The sequence below is a fragment of the Taurulus bubalis genome (genome assembly GCF_910589615.1).
Source record: "Taurulus bubalis genome assembly, chromosome: 10".
Lineage (NCBI taxonomy): Eukaryota > Metazoa > Chordata > Actinopteri > Perciformes > Cottidae > Taurulus > Taurulus bubalis.
The window spans coordinates 8564296-8584603 of record NC_136598.1 but is presented as its reverse complement, the minus strand read 5'-3'; the positions used below and the strand labels follow the sequence as shown (position 1 = coordinate 8584603).

At 38.8% G+C, this 20308-nt stretch overlaps 4 protein-coding genes across 4 annotated transcripts; all 4 read right to left on the bottom strand.

The window, feature by feature from the left end:
• Window positions 1-1363: 1363 nt before the first annotated feature.
• LOC306742137 (olfactory receptor 2AT4-like) lies at window positions 1364-2332 on the bottom strand (the record flags this gene model as incomplete). Its single annotated transcript, XM_079224477.1, has 1 exon — window positions 1364-2332. The coding sequence occupies one exon, from the start codon at window positions 2330-2332 to the stop codon at window positions 1364-1366; it is 969 nt and encodes a 322-aa protein (XP_079080603.1).
• Window positions 2333-6725: 4393 nt separating this feature from the next.
• Window positions 6726-7679, bottom strand: LOC306742136 (olfactory receptor 52K1-like; the record flags this gene model as incomplete). Its single annotated transcript, XM_079224476.1, has 1 exon — window positions 6726-7679. The coding sequence occupies one exon, from the start codon at window positions 7677-7679 to the stop codon at window positions 6726-6728; it is 954 nt and encodes a 317-aa protein (XP_079080602.1).
• Window positions 7680-11766: 4087 nt separating this feature from the next.
• On the bottom strand, window positions 11767-12741 carry LOC306742134 (olfactory receptor 13C2-like; the record flags this gene model as incomplete). The annotated part of the gene is made up of 1 exon (XM_079224474.1): window positions 11767-12741. The coding sequence occupies one exon, from the start codon at window positions 12739-12741 to the stop codon at window positions 11767-11769; it is 975 nt and encodes a 324-aa protein (XP_079080600.1).
• Window positions 12742-18265: 5524 nt separating this feature from the next.
• Window positions 18266-19240, bottom strand: LOC306742132 (olfactory receptor 2AT4-like; the record flags this gene model as incomplete). The annotated part of the gene is made up of 1 exon (XM_079224472.1): window positions 18266-19240. One exon carries the CDS (start codon window positions 19238-19240, stop codon window positions 18266-18268), a length of 975 nt encoding a protein of 324 aa, XP_079080598.1.
• Between the last annotated feature and the right edge of the window lie 1068 nt (window positions 19241-20308).

Here is a 20308-nt window from a genome sequence, read left to right as displayed (position 1 = left end):
AGCAGATGAGCAGATGACCAACAACCCGGTCAACTCTATATCTCATCCCCATTTCATCACAGACGAGGACTGAAATTTCAGAACTTTCCATTTAAAAATAAAAATGAACACTAGAAATGAGGTAATGATGAAGGTATTGCCTGGAAGCCCCATTATTTTAGTTCTCAATGTACTAAAATGTTGCATACATTGTTCGCAAACTTATTAGCAACTAATCAAATTGTCACACTGTAACATGAACCCTGGGCAGTAGCCCATTTTGGTCATCTAGCCTTTAGTTAAGTGCTTGTGAACGTATTTAAATCCAGGACATAGAGTCTGAACTCTTGGTCATGTTACTCATCAGTTATAATTAGTAACATGTAAACACTGGCATCTTGAAAAAGCCTTTTAAGTAATAATGAGCTGATTAGCATCAGGTGTGGGGCACCACTTACTCTACCCAGAGTGCCCTGACATCTGTGTCCAGTAAATACACAGCTGGTACTAAACAGTCCATTACATAAGGGGATTTTGGAAGTTCTTCCTCCGGAAAAGTTGACTCACACCCTCCATGACAATGTCAAGGGATTTGTCAAGATATGAAAACCGGTCTTAGACATGGTGGACCCCTCCGGACTGGACTTTGCTCTGCCAGATTAAAAACACTGATACGGATGCTGACTTGACCTGATGATATAACCAATATACTTATTTCAAACTGGTGATGTGCAAATATGTTATTATTTGCTGTGTTTTTTTATTTTTTTTTCATTGTATATATATTTTTGTTGTTGTTTTCTATTTCCCTCTTTCTTGTGTATTGTATACTTATAGTTCTAGAGTTCTGTCTTGTAAAATTGTCAAATTAAAATCAATATAAAAGATAAAATCAAAATGACTGTGGAGGTTGGCCATGTTTTAGACTTTTGGCAATGGCTAAATGAAATGTATTGGTATTTCTGCTCAAACTTTTGCTGGAGAGTCACAATGCGGTCGGTGAAGACTATAATTCTCTTGGCTAGAGTGCACAGTCAATGGAACCCCGAAAATGAATGGAAAATACACCCCTGTGTGTCAGTAAAATACTTATCTGTGGTAGTCATCGAACTGCAGGAAATATACTGCAATATTTCTTTCTATTAGCTCATTACATCCTTTGTATGTGTACAGTGCAGTTTATGTATATCTGATATTCCTCGTGAGTTCCATTTAGATATCAATATCTGAACTGCAGGCTTTACATTAAAGAAACACCCATGCACACAAATAATATAATTTACACCGCATGCCAAGCTTTAATAAAAAATAATCGTGTTTCTATTGTCACATTTCTTACAAATGAAGTCAAACTTTTAGACTGGATGACTGAGGTATCAGTCTGTTATAAGAATGAAAGTTGTATCTCTATTCCAATCCTAGTTTTTTTCATCTTCTTCATCAAAGTCTGCTTGATATCTTGAGTCTTGAAACAATATATGATAGGATTAACAGCAGCGGGGATAAGACTGTACAACAATACCACTAAAATACGCACATCTAAACTGAAAGAAAATCCAACAGTATTAGCTACATAAACAAAACACCTGGGAAGGTAAAAGAGGCAAGTGATGAATATTTGCGGGGTACACGTTGAAAAGGTTCTCTTGCGGCCTGCAGCATTGGACATTTTCAAAATAACCACAATGATATAGATGTAAGAAAACAAGATAAATGCAAGAGGAAGCAAGAGACAAAACATGGCCAGGCAGAATGTAGTGACCTGTACAATTTGAACATTCTCACCGCATGCCTGGCTCGTTATAGAAATGTGGTCACAGTAGCACTGAGCGATGACATTTGATTTACAGAAAGGTAAAGTGAGGGCATGAAGGACAACAGCTACCATCAACGGCAGAGGGATGAACCAAGCAAACCCACAGAGCACAGATATGATGTTGTTTGTGATTAAGACAGGATAACGCAGTGGAATACATATTGCGATAAAGCGATCGAGAGCCATTACCAACAAGATGAAAGAAGTTACTGATCCTAAATAATGAACAAAGAACATCTGGGTAAAGCACCCGTAAAATGAAATAATGCTCTCACCAAACCAGTATTTTGATATGATCTTTGGGAGAGTCAGAGTGCCAAATGTTAAGTCATTCAGTGCCAGGTGACAAAAGACCAGATATGTTGGTTTTTGCAGGGATCTCTCATTGACAACAAATGTTAAAATAAAGCAATTTCCTATTGCAATAGCAAGATAGAAGAAAAGGAGCATAGCTGACACAGGTCCGTAATACTTTGGAGAAAGTCCAGGGAAACCAAGGATGAGGAAGCTTCTCATCCCTGTAAAATTAGCAATCATAATTGTAAGTTTACAATAAGAAACCAGAAACAAAAATGCAATGAAGACCTGCAGGGTAAGCACACCCACTGATTAGACCTTTATGATATTAAATGCAGGATAAACTACCAATATACCATATAATTCAAAAGAGATATCCAAGACCCAACTATTCAAAATGACGCCCTATATCTGAAAATAACTTCCAATAACAATATCTAATGACTCTCATGCTCTCTGTCTGAGTACAGCTCTAATTTGGAGGTAATACCCACGAAACACATTACAATGACTAGATGCCAGGTAATATCAGCCATTTATCAAGTTTGATCTTGCATATCCTCAAAGGAGCATCATGTTAATCGTATAGCCACGTGTCAGAGCAGACTCTTTCTGCTGAGGAGACTGAGGTCCTTCTTTGACTCTGTGGTGGCATCAGCTATTTTTTATGGATTGGTCTTCTGGAGCAAAAGCATCACGGCAGCTGACAGGAGGAGACTGGACAAGCTGGTAAAGAAGGCCAGCAGTGTGCCGTGGTGTCCACTGGATATGGTGGAGGTGGGGTGGGACAAGAGGATGATGGCTAAGCTATCGTCCCTGATGAACAACACCTCGCACCCCATGCAGGACGCTCTGGCAGCTCTGGACAGCTCCTTCAGCCACCGGCTGATTCATGCCCGGTGTGTGAAGGAGAGGTACCGCAAGTCCTTCCTTCCTTCTTCTGTCAGGCTGCACAACTAGCTGAGCTCGCAGTAGACCACAAAAACACTTAAATCACTTTGGTCACTTTAATCACTTCAACTGATGCAATATAAATACCTTTATACAATATACTATATATAATATTGCTATTGTGGATTCTTTAATGTTTTTATTACTGTTTTATTGTTTATTTATATTACTTGTTTTTTTTATTTGACTATGTGTCTCTTATGTGCATTTTACCCATCTGCTGCTGTAATCTTGCAATTTTCCCACTGCGGGACTAATAAAGGAATATCTTATCTTATCTCTTATCTTTGTTTGTTGTTTTCTATTACCAACAAATTAAACTGAGGAACACAAAACATCTAATTATCTACTTTTTTACAAGCTTTGATTAAGCTAAAGTCAGTATTAAGAAAAGAAAATTAAAATATATTAGATTAATAAAGGCAATGATGAAAATAACATTATATGATGGCAATGATGAATATATACAGTATATACAATATATACTGTAAAAAAGAAAAGAAAAAGAGAGTTACATTGACATTATACTTCTTTCCCACAGTAATGGTGATTTCAACATCGAACATCAAATGTATTACTTACATTCATACAAATACATTTTTTAGCTCCAAAATTATAATGATTAAATTATAAAAACTGTGTTGCATGTCAGGGGAAAATACTTTAGTACCAATTTTTACCCTCAGCTATTTTTAGCTTTTTAATTGTTTCTCCAGTCCAGAAATGTACAAGTGAAAATGTTATTGAACCACAAATATACCTTCTTATTATATACTTTAAATATTTATAATATTTGTGTCTATTGTCTTTCTGTCCTTTGTCGAACTATTTGAACAAAACACTCCTTTTTTTGCAAATCCTCAATAAAATGTATATATATATATTTGTAACAAGGAGTAGTAGGAGTAGCCTTAAAGTGGTACATATTCATCATGTCATTTTTATGGTTAGGGTATCAATCTGATTAGATGAAAGCTCTCCTTCAAACCAGCTGCACTGAAAGCAGCGCTGCAGGCTGGAAGCAGAGCAACAGAGGAAGACAGGAGCTGTGCAATGAGAACATAAGCTAATAGGGAAAAAATACATGTAGTGTATTTGTGAAAACTAGCACAAGCTTGTGTGCCCACCTGCTTCAAGTCCGCCACCATTGTGCCCCTCCCAAAGAAAAACATTGTGACCTGCCTGAATGATTATCGCCCCGTGGCACTCACCCCAATAGTGATGAAGTGCTTCGAGAGAATAGTCATGACCCACATCAAAAAGACAATCCCAGACACTGTAGACCCGCTGCAGTTTGCATATCGCCAGAACCGGTCCACTGACGATGCAGTCAACAACATCATCCACACGACCCTCACACACTTAGAGGGCAAGGACACCTATGCAAGATTACTCTTCATAGACTTCACATCATCATTCAATAAAGTCATACCACACAAACTCTCTGTACAACTCCTCACTCTTGGGCTGACACCTGGGCTCTATTTCTCGTACCTGGCTTACTGAGTTAGCGGGCTAATTGTCAGGCTAAGATGACGTAGGTCAGGCTTTCTCGGTTTCTCGAAGCAAGCTTAGATAAATCACCATGGCAACACATCCAAAAATGTAAACCTGCTCCCGGGCAGATCGCCAGGATCCATCCTTTACATCATCATGACTTCCTGTACGCGGCGCTATATATTTTGCCGGCAAGAAATAATTTATTTATGAGAGCTTCTCGAGCCGCGGACAATGAACACCACAGGCGCAGCTGATCGCCCGTCTCAGACACAGACTATCAGCCGCTGCAGGCCGCTGTTCTTAAGTTTATTTAGTTCTTAAGAAACTTATGGATGTGTTGAAACTTTAAAGCACTCATAATTATATGACAGTGTTATTAGTACACCATACATATCATTATTGTAGAACATGATTAAGGTGGACTCATGATAAGAATACAGAGAATCACACACAATTTATTTTCACTGCTTCAATTGATTGAATTTCTGATTATGAATAATACATACATACTGATCCGCCCATACACATATTCAAACTCCTAGTTATATGGTAATCTACACATACATGTATATACATATAGTACATGATTCATACGTGCATACAGTACGTATATCCTCATAAGTATATATTTATTCGTAAATATCCCCTATCGTAAATCTGATTGATTTGGGTGATGAAGCACTTCAAATCAGCCGATACATTTTCCCAACACTGACGCATTTAACTTGTCTGATATATTTGCGACGCTTATGTCTCGCAGCGGGGGCGATGTTAAAGTTGCGTTCATGGCAACAGCGTTGCAAAAACGTTGGAATATTCGCAATGCATTTGCTGTGAATGACTACGGTATTGACTTCCTCATATGCCTTCATGATCATCTCCTGCTTCTCAGCAGAGGAATAAAAAGAGGTTCCTTTGAGTTTATTTGCCATAGTACTGTTAGAACATCGTGGTGTCAGTGCTCGATTATTATCCCTTCTGACGAGGAGCGGGTGCGCGCATATATCCAGATGACTGACGTCTGGCTAGAATTAACGAGACCGTTTCAGCGCAGATCAGCCTTGAAGAAACCCAGATAGCCTGATGTCAATCATCTCGCTAATTTAAACTGGAGATTAAGACATTTGCTTTACTTTGTTTAGCCAGGTACGAGAAACAGGGCCCAGCTCTCTGCAACTGTGAAGAACTGTGACCACAGGGACCCCCTAGGGCTGTTTACTGAGTCTCTTGCTGTACACCCTCTTCACATACAACTGTGTGTTCCTGCCATCAGGCAGACGCTACAGGAGTCTGAAGTCCAGAACCACGAGACTGACAAACAGTTTCTACCCGCAGGCCATGGTGAACAGCTCCCACACACATCACTGAACTGTGAACGGCTGCTGCTGTGACTTCATGTCACAGCCATACTTTGGATATTGTAGCAATGCATAGTGCACTTTATACATATTTGTGTGCAATACTGTCACTATATGTTGTGCCTTATTTGTATTTATCTTTTGCCTTAAAACCCTTGTGTTGTCTTGGGGTCAAAATGACCCGTGTACGAGTGTATATGTATGTGTGTTGATGGGTCATTTTGACCCTAAGACAACACAATATTTTTTGCCGTTAGTTTATTCTAATTCTGTGTGCTAGGAGGACCCAGCAAAATAAGCTTTTCATTGTACAGAATGACTGCCTGTTATCTGTGCATATGACAATACAAATTTCTTGAATCTAAAAAAACAATTAAATTATTTAATTGCTATAACTTTGTGATTCTGTTTAAGCCGGCAGAGAAGGATAAGCTGGCCCTGACGACCCACCACTGGAGAATGCACTGAAACTGGCTCACATGCTAAAATCCCCTAGGTGTGAATTACAATACATCTCAGTTGGCTTGATTTTACATCTATTGTTGGAAATAATAAAGTACAATAAGGTACAACAACCGCTCTTTAAAAAAATAATATTTGAACATTTTAATCTGAGTCATTGAAACATATCAAAATGTTAAAGAAACACATAGTAGATCAAAGAAAAGTAAGGCACTCTGGTATTTTGTAGATAGCATTTTTGTTTTATTTGAATGCCATATGGATCATATTATCTTCTCACAATCTACTTTTTAGTGCAGAACAAGACAATAATTGCACACATTTGGACACCTTGCATTATCACCGTCAAATCACCTTGCATTTTATTTCACTCCAACTATGGAATGTTTCAATCTCTTCATCAGAATATCTTTGATATGTTGGGTTTTGAAGCAATATATGATTGGATTAACAGCACAAGGAAGAAGACTGTACAACAATATCAATAAAATGCGGATGTCCAAACTAAAAGAGAATCCAACAGCATGAGCTAGATAAACAAAACATCTTGGCAGGTAATACAGGCAAGAAATCAATAACTGTGGTGTACAAGTTGATAAGGTTTTGTATCGCCCCTCCTGGTTTGTTCTTTTTAAAACAACTACAAAGATGCAAATATAGGAAAAAATTACAAATGAAAGTGGAAGCAACAGACTAAACATTGCAAGACTGACAGCAACAGCCTTAACATATGGGATATCTCCACCACATGCCACATTTATAATTGAAATGTGATCACAGTAGCATTGCACAATGATGTTAGGATTACAATAAGTCAAAGTCAGAGCATGAAATACAATTGCCATCATCCTAAGAAATGTCCCAATCCACGAAAACCCGCAAGCCATTGAAACAATGTTGTTTGTAATTAGAACAGGATATTTAAAAGGAAAACACACTGCAATAAAACGATCAAGGGCCATAATCAGCAGAAGGAGAGAATGAATTGCTCCTAAGGAATGAACAAAATACATCTGAGTGAAGCAGGCATCAAAGGATATTATCTTATCATCCCACCAGTATCTGGATATCATTTTTGGTAAGGTCACCGTCCCGAATAACACATCATTCATTGCCAGATGACAGAAGATCAGATATGTTGGCTTATAAAGCTGCTTCTCAACCCCAACAAAAAATAGGATAAAAATATTTCCAAGGAGAATCACCAAGTAGGTGAAGAAAAGAAGAGTTGAGATAGGTCCATAATATCTTTGGTCAAGTCCTGGAAATCCAAGTATTATGAAATCTTTGATTGCTGTTATGTTTGTATTAATCATTATAATTAAAATGCTGGGAGAAATTCTCTCTCATAAGAATTATTATTATTATGAGACGAATAATTAGTCTTTATGATCAAGCGGTTGTCTTTGACGCTTGGAGACAATTCCCAATCCTGCCAATCAAGTTGCTTCTGATTCCAAACTGAAATCTTTACGGCACAGTATATATATGCTTCTTAGTGAATGACGTAATGACATATGTGGCCAGGCCACCCCTGCATTGCGTCATTCATTTGTGTGCCTAAACTGCACAGGAATATTTTAGACTTAACATTATTTTAGGACACAAAATAACAACTTGCAATAAAGGAATTGAAAAAACAGAATTCAATGTTTGATGCAACTGGTAAGACAGAAACAAAAGTTTTCAGACCAGCTTTTTTCACAAATGATCTGCTCCCAAATCTTGATCACATTCAAACAACTAGAATAGGAAATAAAGATTGGTTGGCCATACATAGATTGATTTGCTCTCAGTGAGACACAGCATATATAGGTGATGCTCAACAGTTAACTGGCCATCTACATGTTTTGAATGGTGTTTAACAGAAACCTGTTCCATATATGAGGTGACATGGAACGAAGCAAAGTGTGAACAGTTGACCTTCAGTGGTGTTGTTTTTTTAATTTTTAATTATTGTTTAATTAAGGTTATCACATTCTGTCTCTCTGTAGACCTCGTCAGCCACATCCCCACTTCCTCAAAATCATGAGTTGCTATTCCTCTATTGCCCACAAGATGCCCTGAGGCTTTTTTTGTTTTACCAGACTTCATCATTCATCTGCTCACCAGGGCCCTGTTTCTCGTACCTGGCTAAACAAAGTCAAGCAAATGTCCTAATCTCCATTTTAAATTAGCGAGATGATTGACATCAGGCTATCTGGGTTTCTTCACGGCTGATCTGCGCTGAAACGTCTCGTTAATTCTAGCCAGATGTCAGTCATCTGGATAGATGCGCGCGCCCGCTCCTCTTCAGAAGGGATAATAATGGAGCACTGACACCACGATGTTCTAACAGTACTATGGCAAATAAACTCAGAGGAACCTCTTTTTATTCCTCTGCTGAGAAATAGGAGATGATCATGAAGGCATATGATCAATACCGTAGTCATTCACAGCAAACGCATTGCGAATATTCCAACGCTGCGAGGCATAAGCGTCGCAAATATATCAGACAAGTTAAATGCATCAGTGTTGAGAAAATGTATCGGCTAATTTGAAGTGTTTCATCACCCAAATCAATCAGATTATATTTACGAATAAATATATACTTATGAGGATATATGTACTGTATGCACGTATGAATCATGTACTATATAGGTGTATATGAGTTTGAATATGTGGATGCGCGTATGAACTTGCATGTACTATATATGTGTATATACATGTATGTGTAGATTACTATATAACTAGGAGTTTGAATATGTGTATGGGCGGATCAGTATGTATGTATTATTCATAATCAGAAATGCAATCAATTGAAGCAGTGAAAATAAATTGTGTGTGATTCTCTGTATTCTCATCACGATCACCTTAATCATGTTCTACAATAATGATTTGTATGGTGTACTAATAACACTGTCATATAATTATGAGTGCTTTCAACACATCCATAAGTTTCTTAAGAGCTAAATAAACTTAAGAACAGCGGCATGCAGCGGCTGATAGTCTGTGTCTGAGACGGGCGATCGGCTGCGCCTGTGGTGATCAATGTCCGCGGCTCGAGAAGCTCTATAAAAATCTATATCGCCGCGTACAGGAAGTCATGATGATGTAAAGGATGGATCCTGGCGATCTGAAAGAACTCTCTCCCTATAAAACTAATATAACTAATATCCCTCCTTCATCAATGAGGAAGTGAGCTGCCTTTTTTGTCCGTGGGAGTGTCCAGCTTATCCAGTGAATTTCAGTAAGCCTGCCCGGGAGCAGGTTTAAATTTTTGGATGTGTTGCTATGGTGATTTATCTAACCTTGCTTCGAGAAACCGAGAAAGCCTGACCTACGTCATCTTATCCTGACAATTAGCCCGCTAACTCAGTAAGCCAGGTACGAGAAACAGGGCCCTGTTCTAACTTCCTTAATTGATCACTAATTAGATATAGAGATCTGGTTCCTGTGTTATGTCAGTTCGTCAACATTGCAATATGGTTTTCCTTCAGTTCTTGCCAAGCCTTTTTCCCTTTACTTGTCCGCTTGTTACCTGCCTGCCTTACTGTTGCTTCTTATAAAGTAATGCGATAGAGGCTTCTTAGTTTGCTCAACTGGGTTTAATGAATCACCGTGTGTCGCCATTACATGCGTAACGTTCACTTCCCGTATAACTTCCGGTATCCGGTAACCCTGAGATCAGAGCATAGAACCCTGGGATCAGAGAACCCTGAGGTCAGAGCAGGGGTGGGAAAACTTTTTGGCTCAGGGGCCACGATGAGTTTTAAAATGTGACAGACGGACCGGGCCAGTATCAGATGGATGGAGAGTGTTTGTATGAACTAATATGAATTAAAGGTAAAAGCCAGCAGCATCCTCTGTGCATCCTCCTGATCATCCCTTAAACTCATCCAGTTGAAGGGGGTTGAACTTCTCCTTTAGGTCGGAGTCACATTGAAGATCAATCAGCTCTCAGGAAAAAGGCTAAATGCATGTGGTCTTTCTTCACTCGCTAGCTGCTGACGAGTTGGTCCTGGTGCTTATCTTCATTTTGGAACTAGCTGATGCTCAATCTCATCCTCTTCTTCAAAATCCCTGTCCGACTCTGAATTTTCATAAATGTGATCCTCACATTATGAATTCTTCCTCTACAACATCATCATCAAAAGCTTCTCTCTCTTCCACGGCCATCTGAGCAGAGCATCTTTTGGCCACCTTGATCAATTGTGATAAGGAACCACATGGGCAGAGCTATATTTATTGTGTCCCGCAAGACAGAGGCTAAAATGTGTGGGAAAGTAAGCGCAGACAGGTGTCGGTGCGTCTGTAGCTCATGGGGACAGGGTGGCTGGTTTGATCCCCAGCCTCCCCATAGTTTGCATGTTGAAGTGTCCCTGAGCAAGACACTGTACCCTGTACCCTGATCCCTGGGCGCTTCACTAAGGGCAGCCCACTACTCCTCAAAATACTAAGGATGGGTAAAAATGGAGAGAATACATTTCCCCACCGTGGGACTGATAAGGCATTATTCCTATTCCTATCAACAATGTTGCAACCCTGTGCGGGAACGACAGGGGCATAAAAACAAAACTCACACACACTCTATAAGCAGGCCCACACTCTTATTAGCCCCAGTGGACCCAAACATCCTGTATGTAATATAAATATGTAAGGGGGATGTACAGGGTGTGGTCATTAAAAATGTGTTCTGATTTCTGTTCTTCACAGAAAATTAATCTTAAATAACATAATAATAAATAAATAAATAATAAATAATTAATCTTACTATTTTTATTTTGATAAATAATGAAAACGGGTCCCACAGAACACCACAACCAAGGGTTAATATATATATATATATATATATATATATATATATATATATATATATATACTTTTTACAATATTTTGATATAAAGAAACACTAACGTGCCACATTACGTTAGTTAGAAAACATATAAACAGGTACATGTTTTGGGTATCCCACCCACATACCAAAACATGTATATGTTGCTTTCATTGTGATAATATTTTGTTGAAACATCTGCAGTCAAAGTGCTTGCTCTGAAAAATAAAATGAGCACATCTGAAACTTCTCTCAAATCTGAACTGAATATGAAACAAGCAATGACCGCCACACAATAGTAGAACAGAAACCACAATTTCTTCTTTCTTCACTTCCAGGCAGCTGTTCTAGATTTTTGGCATGGCAACAACTGCATGAACAGGAAATATGTGAGAGATCAACAGATCCAAGATAAAATGTAGGTCAGAATTTAACAATTTTAGGGGATGCTTGAAGAAATACCCCTTATTTGAAATATTATGTAATTCTGGACAATCACTTTCAAGTTATCTCCAATCAGTGTTTTTTTATTAAACATAGAGAAGGCTCAATATGCAAAATGTAAAAACATTGATAAATGCATAGGTTTATCAGTTGCTAATAGATGAAACTTGTGCTTTTTGTGGAATGATGCTTCTGTTAAATTGCTTCCGCAAGCTTTCTCTCATGTCTTTAGCTCTTAAACAATATAAAAGTGGATTAACCATGGGGGGGAAAAGGCTATACAGCATGATTATTACTATTCGCATATCTGCACTAAATGTAATGCCAACATGGCTAGCTAAATACACACAACATCTGGGTAAATAATAGAGCACGATTATTATCAGCTGAGTACTGCAAGTGGACAGAGTTTTAATGCGACCTTGTGAATTTGCAATCTTAAGTACTGCTATAATTATAGAGCAATATGAGAACATTATAAATGCCAGAGGTCCCAGTAAGATAAACATTGCAAACACTATAGCAGGAAAAGCATAAGGGGCTCTGTCAGTGCATGCCAGGGTAGTTATACCAATATGATCACAGTAGCAGTGGTTGATAATGTTTGAGGCACAGTATGGAAGAGGGTATGCCCTAATAACTAACATCAAAGGGGCTGCCTTGGCAATAACCCATGCTGTAATACTGAGAATTTGGATAGTGGAGTTTTTAAGAACAATGGGATATCTGAGAGGATGGCAGATTGCCACGTACCTATCGAAAGCCATCAGGAGGAGAATTAAGGAATTCACTGTGCCAAGATAGTGAACAAAGTACATTTGGACAAAGCAAGCAGTGAAGGAAATGGTCCCTGATTGAAACCAATACTTACTGATAATCTTAGGTAAAGTGGTTGTACTAAAAAGAATGTCGCATGTATTCAGATTTAGAATGATATAATACATCGGCTTATGGAGACTGCGGTTGGTTGCAAATAAGAAAAAAATGGTAACATTGCCTGTCAAAGTTAAGACATAAACTAAGAACAATACTGCTGAAACAAGGCCTTGGTACTCTGGATGAAGTCCAGGGAATCCAGTAAGGAAAAATTCAGTCACGGTGCTATGATTTCCCTCTGGCATGATGGAGAAGAAACTTCCTAAATACACTGAAAAGGAAATATGTGGGCACTTTAGATAAAACAATGAAACATCATCTCAAACATGTAAACAATAGCAATGTAGCAATAGCAATTATTTTTTAATAATATATATTTTGAAGATAAGTCATTATTTGTCAAGCAGTTTAAAGTAATAAATACAATTATATAATATTATATATATATATAGAATAAACAAAACACAGTATGTATAACACTTTAGCCAACTAGATCAATTTTGTCGGACTTAACCTTTTACGCTTACCTTTCTCAAACAGTTTGGCAGCATATTCTACCGATTCGTCTGCTAATTCAGCTCTTAAATATACCTCGGGCAACATGCCTTGTGATGAAGGTGCCACCTTTTTTATTCTCTGTGGATCTCAAACTTTTTCTCCCTTGTTTTGCTCGAGGTTTCTTCCTGTTAAAGGAAAATAAACCAAATGTTGCTCATGGTGGGAACTGTTTGGTCTGTAAATTTAATACGGTCTCCACCTGCTCTATATAAAAAGTGTCATGTGATAACTTCATCAAACACAATAACAAAATAAACATTTACATTAATGATAAGGGAAACTTTACTCTCATAAGTACATTTTTTCAGTAGGTGTTAATATCCTACTTTCCACCCATAATTAACATGAAATTATTCAGGGCAGAAATACCGTACATGCTATGCAAAGCAAGGAACACTCATCTCATATCACATATCATGGTTGTTTGGAAAAAAAAACATTAATTTAATAATGCTAATGAAGTATAAGTCCCACAAGAGTAAACAATTGCATTTGAACAAACGCCCACTGTGTATTCATATCCCCAGTGTTAAATGGTGCTCTCTCAGCACAAAGCACATGATTCATCTGAGTGGATTGTTTTACAGTAAGGGATTTTAATAAAAATTCAGCGAGGTCCAGTTAGAGAGACTTTCCTAATGCTGCGCTCACACCAAAAGCGTTGCAAATTTGACGAGCGAGTATGAGATTACATGCAAAGTCAATGCACAGATGCGAATGGTTGCGAAAAAGCGGATTTTCCGCCGGGCAATGCAAATGACGTGTTTGACGCGGCGCGAATAGCGCGTTTGATGCGAATTGGCGCGAGTTGACATTTTCCAACTCTGGCGAAAGATTTGCGTGATGCTGAGTTGCGTCAGCCAATCAGCGTTGAGAAGCTCCGCCCGTCATCACCGCCGTCTTGCCGTTGCTGAATCAAACTGCTCCTGCTCCGCCTGAAGTAGCGCTGGTAGCGGCCGTCATTCAAACGCTGTTGTGAGCCTACGGATAATATTATGAACCCAGACACAATGGAGTTTGATATTCCGACGTATGAGGAATTTACACAACAAGTATAAAGCAGAACTAGTTGTTATTTCATTGGTGGATGGCGGAAACGGTGACTGTTTTTACGGAGATAAGCCACAGAGATAAGCCGCGCGAGTAAAATTCGCAACGCGTTTGAAGTGAACACAACATTATTGTCGAGCGAGTAAACTGATGCGAATAACACGTCGTGAATATTCGCAACGCTTTTGGTGTGAACGCAGCATAATGCAAAGGCCTGGAACATCACAACAATATCTAACTTGCGCTATGATTTCTCAATGCTTTAACAGTTGTAATACTGCAGTTCACCAGTAAAGTGGTTCCGTTCATACCAGACGTGTCTTGTCCTCATTAGAAGCTCCACGTCATTACAGACAGGTGCACTTGATGGTATTGGAGTGTTGTATTGATTTGCAATATCCTTAATCCTAGAGAACCTGGAGAGAACCTCCCAGTTGGATCCGGGCTCTCCGTCTCCGTCTCCGTCTCATCCATTCCCCGCTTCCCTCCTTCTACGCACCAGCAGCTACGTCACTCAAATCACTCAAATCGGAGTTCTGTGATAGATTGTTCATGCAGTGTCGTGTGACTCGCGCGCCACTAAAAGAGAACTTTTCGGACTGGTAAAAATGGCTTGAGAAACACAGGGAAGTAATAAATAAATAAAAAGTAATATCGTTACTGTAATCCGTTACTTTGTAACTCGCTACCCCAACACTGTCCATGATTACGGGGACCCTCTCCTTCCTGATTGTAACCACATTGTGGAGCACTGCACATGCCACAGTGATGTCACATGCCCTATCTGGTGCCACCCGCAGCCCCCGCAGACATGTGAATCTGGCCTTCAGTTGGCCGAAGGTCATTTCAATCCGGGCGAGCAAGAGCCCCGTTGAAACGGGCTTGAGGGCCTGGTGCTGGCTCTGCATATGGGGTCATGAGGTAGGGCTTGCAGGCATAACCCCTGTCTCCAATTAGGAGTCCATCGTAGTGACCTATAGTATATGATATGTACAATGTTGGATCACCTCTACATAAAATAAGCAATTTCTGAATGACATGAGATTTGCTATACCTTGCTCGAAGCTGTGGCACAGTGTAGACTCTCTGAATACTCTGGAGTCGTGGATGGAGCCCGGGCACTTGGCCTCAACATTTGTTATGAGGCAGGTGGAGTCACAGATCATCTAAAATGAATAGCGGTCAAGTCATGGGTATTGTATAGTACATAGATAGGCTATAGCAGGCAATTACAAGGTCCCTGACCCGTATTGTCAAAGGCATACGGTTGTTTGTATAGCAATGCAATTTGAGGAAAATGATGTCATAAGTACCTGCACATCAATGCTGTGAAAGCCTTTTCGATTGACGAAATCTCCCTCGTTTGGGCCAGAGGGCATTTGCAATTCCCTTTTCACCTACTTTAGCAGGCTTTCCTTACATGTGGTCCAACATTCTATGGCCAAATCGTATTAAAGGTCTTATGTAATTCCAATTTTGATTTCTTTACGGTAGCTTACCATCAAATTCAGAAGTGAGTTCAAGATTCTTGTTAACCCATACGTGGTCCTGCTAAAGAGCGACTGCAGCCCAACAGCAACCTGAGGTATGAGTATATTGCTGCCGTACACTCCTTACTGGCATTTCACCGCATTCATATTTTACCTCTCCCAAATCTTTGAAACTTAACTCAGGTGTTAATTCATGTGTAAATAACATATTAAACGATTGCCACGAGAAAAAGAGTAGTTCAACAGAAGATGTCCTGTGTATCACAGAAGATAGCAGTGTTTGAAATAGTCTGGGGAAAACAACATTGCATAAGACTGTTTTGAGATCACAATTCACTAAGGTACAAGACACACACACACACCACACAGAGAGGCCACACACACACACACACACACACACACACACACACACACACACACACATATACACGCACACACACACTAATTAGCTTCCTCTTGGAACTCATTTGTGTTGCTCATGATAATCTCAGAACAAACACACCACTCTGCCTCCATAACATGATCATTGTTAGGGTTGGTGTGCTTTGATCACTCTCTGGACCTTGGTGTCATCCCTTAATTACAAGGCCATCACTAGCCAATCACGATGGGCGGCATCATATACATGCGGTGGGGATTCCCTTCGCTCCCCCCCACGATGTGAAATGCGTGTCCCGCTTCTGGTCTGCCCGACTTCCGCCGAAGTTGCAAGAGTGCTGCCGTGTTGTTTGTCAGTCATGCTCTTATAGTAACATATTGTCTTTCTCATTTTATTGAGCGTGTTTTTTGACAGGGGCTGTTTAGGTCCACTGTGGCATTTTTAACTATAGTAATTGGGTAGCTGGTTGTCCCCTCGCCTGGTCAGCTAACCTGAGTTCTTTTGGTTGTTTGATTTTGTTTGTTTTCCTATTTTTATTTCCATGCCGTGGAACCCGGTTAATTGTGTTCCCTGTCTTTGTAGGAGCTGCTGGGCCTAAGGTGGTGGGGTTGGTGCCTTCTGGTGTGGGTGCCTCCCTTTTGTGTGCTGTGTGGTTTAGTGTACCCCTGGTTCGGAAACCTCATGTGTGCATGTGTGAGTTATTTTGTGCCCATGTGTGCTCGGGGTGCCTCCTCTTTTTGGGATCCTTCTGTTGACTTGTCCACCTCTCCACTGGAAAGCCCTGCACATCTCTTTGTAAATATTTGTATACGTCTCTTTTATTAGTAGTAGTTGGTGTGTAATATGATCTTGCATTGACCCATTGTTTGGATTATTGAGTGTAAAAATAAAGATTGATTGTTTGTACTGGAACCACATCTCCTGCTCATCAGTACAATGAATCTGCATTCGCCTTTTGAGTTCCTGATGCTTTGGGGAAGACTTACTCTTTAGGTGAAATTTCTAAAGTGGCGTTGTTGTGCTCCTACTAACACGATTGGTTACTGTCCTTGTAAAATTCAAACCACACCCTTGTCCCGCCACATAAGGGTTGAATTGCGCTCCATACTCTGCTTTGAGACATGTTGAATTAAACCGTCTTGGTTGAGAGTGCCCATCTGTGTAAAGCAGAGTTGACATGCTAGTGATGAGTTTCATACAATCTTTGTATTTTTATGCATTAATATAAGCAACATACTATATCACAGATTTATTTTTTATTGCATTTTTGCAGTAACTTACTGGCAACACTGTTTTTTGTAAAAGAAAAAGAAGAAGTACCCTGGCTTCCTTATAAAGAAGAACAAAAGTGCATTATGCTGTTGTTGTTTTTTTTTAACTGTTCAAAATGTATAAAAATAAAATATTGAAATCAAAAGATATGTTTGTGGAATAAACGGTAAAAATGTATTAAACAAAACAGTTAAAGTATACATGGGTCTTGTGAGTGTTGAGATTGGTCATGGCGATTTTAGTTTCACAGCATTAATCATTATTCCAGTCTGGCCATGAAGGTGGACAATGTTGATCACTTTGTGTCATAGTTTATGTTTTCATATATTTCAAGATATTTTTTCATTTTCAAATAATGAATGAATACTTTAGTCGATGATAATAAATGATAAGTAATAGTTGTTTAGGCTAAACAAACACATTACGTTAGCAAAATATAACAAATTATTGAAACACACAAATTACACAAAATTGTATATATGTTGCTTCCAATGTAACAGTAATGTGTTATTATTGTGATAATATTTTTGTTCAAACATCTTGTGTCCAAGTGATTGCGGTGAAAAATAACTTTAGCACATCCATAACAGACAATGACCTCCACAGAATAATAGAACAGACACTTGATAAGAAGTATGTATTTGACCAGTGGTAAAGTGTACATTTCTTGTGAAAAAAAAAAATACTGTGCTGGAGGTCAAAAGACAATTTCAATGTTTTTGTTAAGAGGAAGTAGTACCCGGCAGCTGTTCTAGTTTGTGCAGTGAGCAGTGAGAGATCAACAGATCCAAGATAAAATGTAGGTCAGAATTTAACTATTTTAGATGATGCTAAACAAATACCCCTTTGAAGTCATTCTGTACAATCATTTAGACCTTCTTTAAAACAAAAATAGGATTAAAGGTGAGAAGACTTTTAGCAAACCTATTTTAAAATGACATGATACACATTGTGACAGCTTTGTTTTTTTATTAAACGTTCCAGTCCTCCCAAATAGAGAAGGCTAAATGCAGAGGTTTATCAGTTGCTAACAGATGGAATTTGTGCTTTTTGTGGAATGATGCTTCTGTTAAATTGCTTCCACAAGCTTTCTCTCATGTCTTTAGCTCTTAAACAATATATAAGTGGATTAACCATGGGGGGGAAAAGGCTATACAGCATGATTATTACTATTCGCATATCTGCACTAAATGTAATACCAACATTGCTAGCTAAATACACAAAACATCTGGGTAAATAATAGAGTGCGATTATAATCAGCTGAGTACTGCAAGTGGACAGAGTTTTAATGCGACCTTGTAAATTTGCAATCTTAAGTACTGCTATAATTATAGAGCAATATGAGAACATTATAAATGCCAGAGGTCCCAGTAAGGCAAACATTGCAAACACAAAAGCAGGAAAACCATAAGGGGCTCTGTCAGTGCATGCCAGGGTAGTTATACCAATATGATCACAGTAGCAGTGGTTGATAATGTTTGAGGCACAGTATGGAAGAGGGTATGCCCTAATAACTAACATCAAAGGGGCTGCCTTGGCAATAACCCATGCTGTAATACTGAGAATTTGGATAGCGGAGTTTTTAAGAACAATGGGATATCTGAGAGGATGGCAGATTGCCACATACCGATCGAAAGCCATCAGGAGGAGAATTAAGGAATTCACTGTGCCAAGATAGTGAACAAAGTACATTTGGACAAAGCAAGCAGTGAAGGAAATGGTCCCTGATTGAAACCAATACTTACTGATAATCTTAGGTAAAGTGGTGGTACTAAAAAGAATGTCGCATGTACTCAGATTTAGAATGATATAATACATCGGCTTATGGAGACTGCGGTTGGTTGCAAATAAGAAAAAAATGGTAACATTGCCTGTTAAAGTTAAGACATAAACTAAGAACAATACTGCTGAAACAAGGCCTTGGTACTCTGGATGAAGTCCAGGGAATCCAGTAAGGATAAATTCAGTCACGGTGCTATGATTTCCCTCTGACATGATGGAGCAGAAACTTCCTAAATACACTGAAAAGGAAATATGTGGGCACAAAAGATAAAACAATAAACATCATCTCAAACATTTAAACAATAGCAATAGCAAATATTGATTATTTTAATTTTTGAAGATAAGTCTTTATTTGTCAAGCAGTTTAAAGTAATATATATATATATTATATATATAGAATAAACAAAAACAGTATGTATAACACTTTAGCCAACTCGATCAATTTCTAGAACTTTCTTTTACGCTTACCTTTCTCAAACAGTTTGGCAGCATATTCTGCCAATTCGTCTGCCAATTTAGCTCTTAAATATACTTCGGGCAACATGCCTTGTGATGAAGGTCCGTATCCATCCTTTTTTATTCTCTGTGGATCTCTAACTCTCTCTCCCTTGTTTTGCTCAAGGTTTCTTCTTGTTGAAGGAAAATAAACCAAATGTCGCTCATGGTGGGAACTGTTCAACACAATAACACTCATTAGTTACAAAGAGAAGCTTTACTCTCATAAGTAACATTTTTTCAGTAGGTGTTAATATCCTACTTTCCACCCATAATTAACATGCAATTATTCAGGGCAGAAATACCGTACATGCTATGCAAAGCAAGGAACACTCATCTCATATCACATATCATGGTTGTTTGGAAAAAACCCCCATTAATTTAATAATGCTAATGAAGTATAAGTCCCACAAGAGTAAACAATTGCACTTGAACAAACGCCCACTGTGTATTCAAATCCCCAGTGTTAAATGGTGCTCTCTCAGCACAAAGCACATGATTCATCTGAGTGGATTGTTTTACAGTAGGGGTATTCAATAAAAATTTAGCGAGGTCCAATTAGAGAGACTTTCCTAATGCTGCGTTCACACTGAAAGCGTTGCAAATTTGACGAGCGAGTATGAGATTACATGCAAAGTCAATGCACAGACGCGAATGGTTGCGAAAAAGCAAATTTTCCGCCGGGCGGTGCGAATGACGTGTTTGACGCAGCAAGAATTCTCGCGAGTTTAAATTTTCCAACTTTGGCAAAGAAATTGAGTGACGCTGAGTTGCGTAAACCAATCA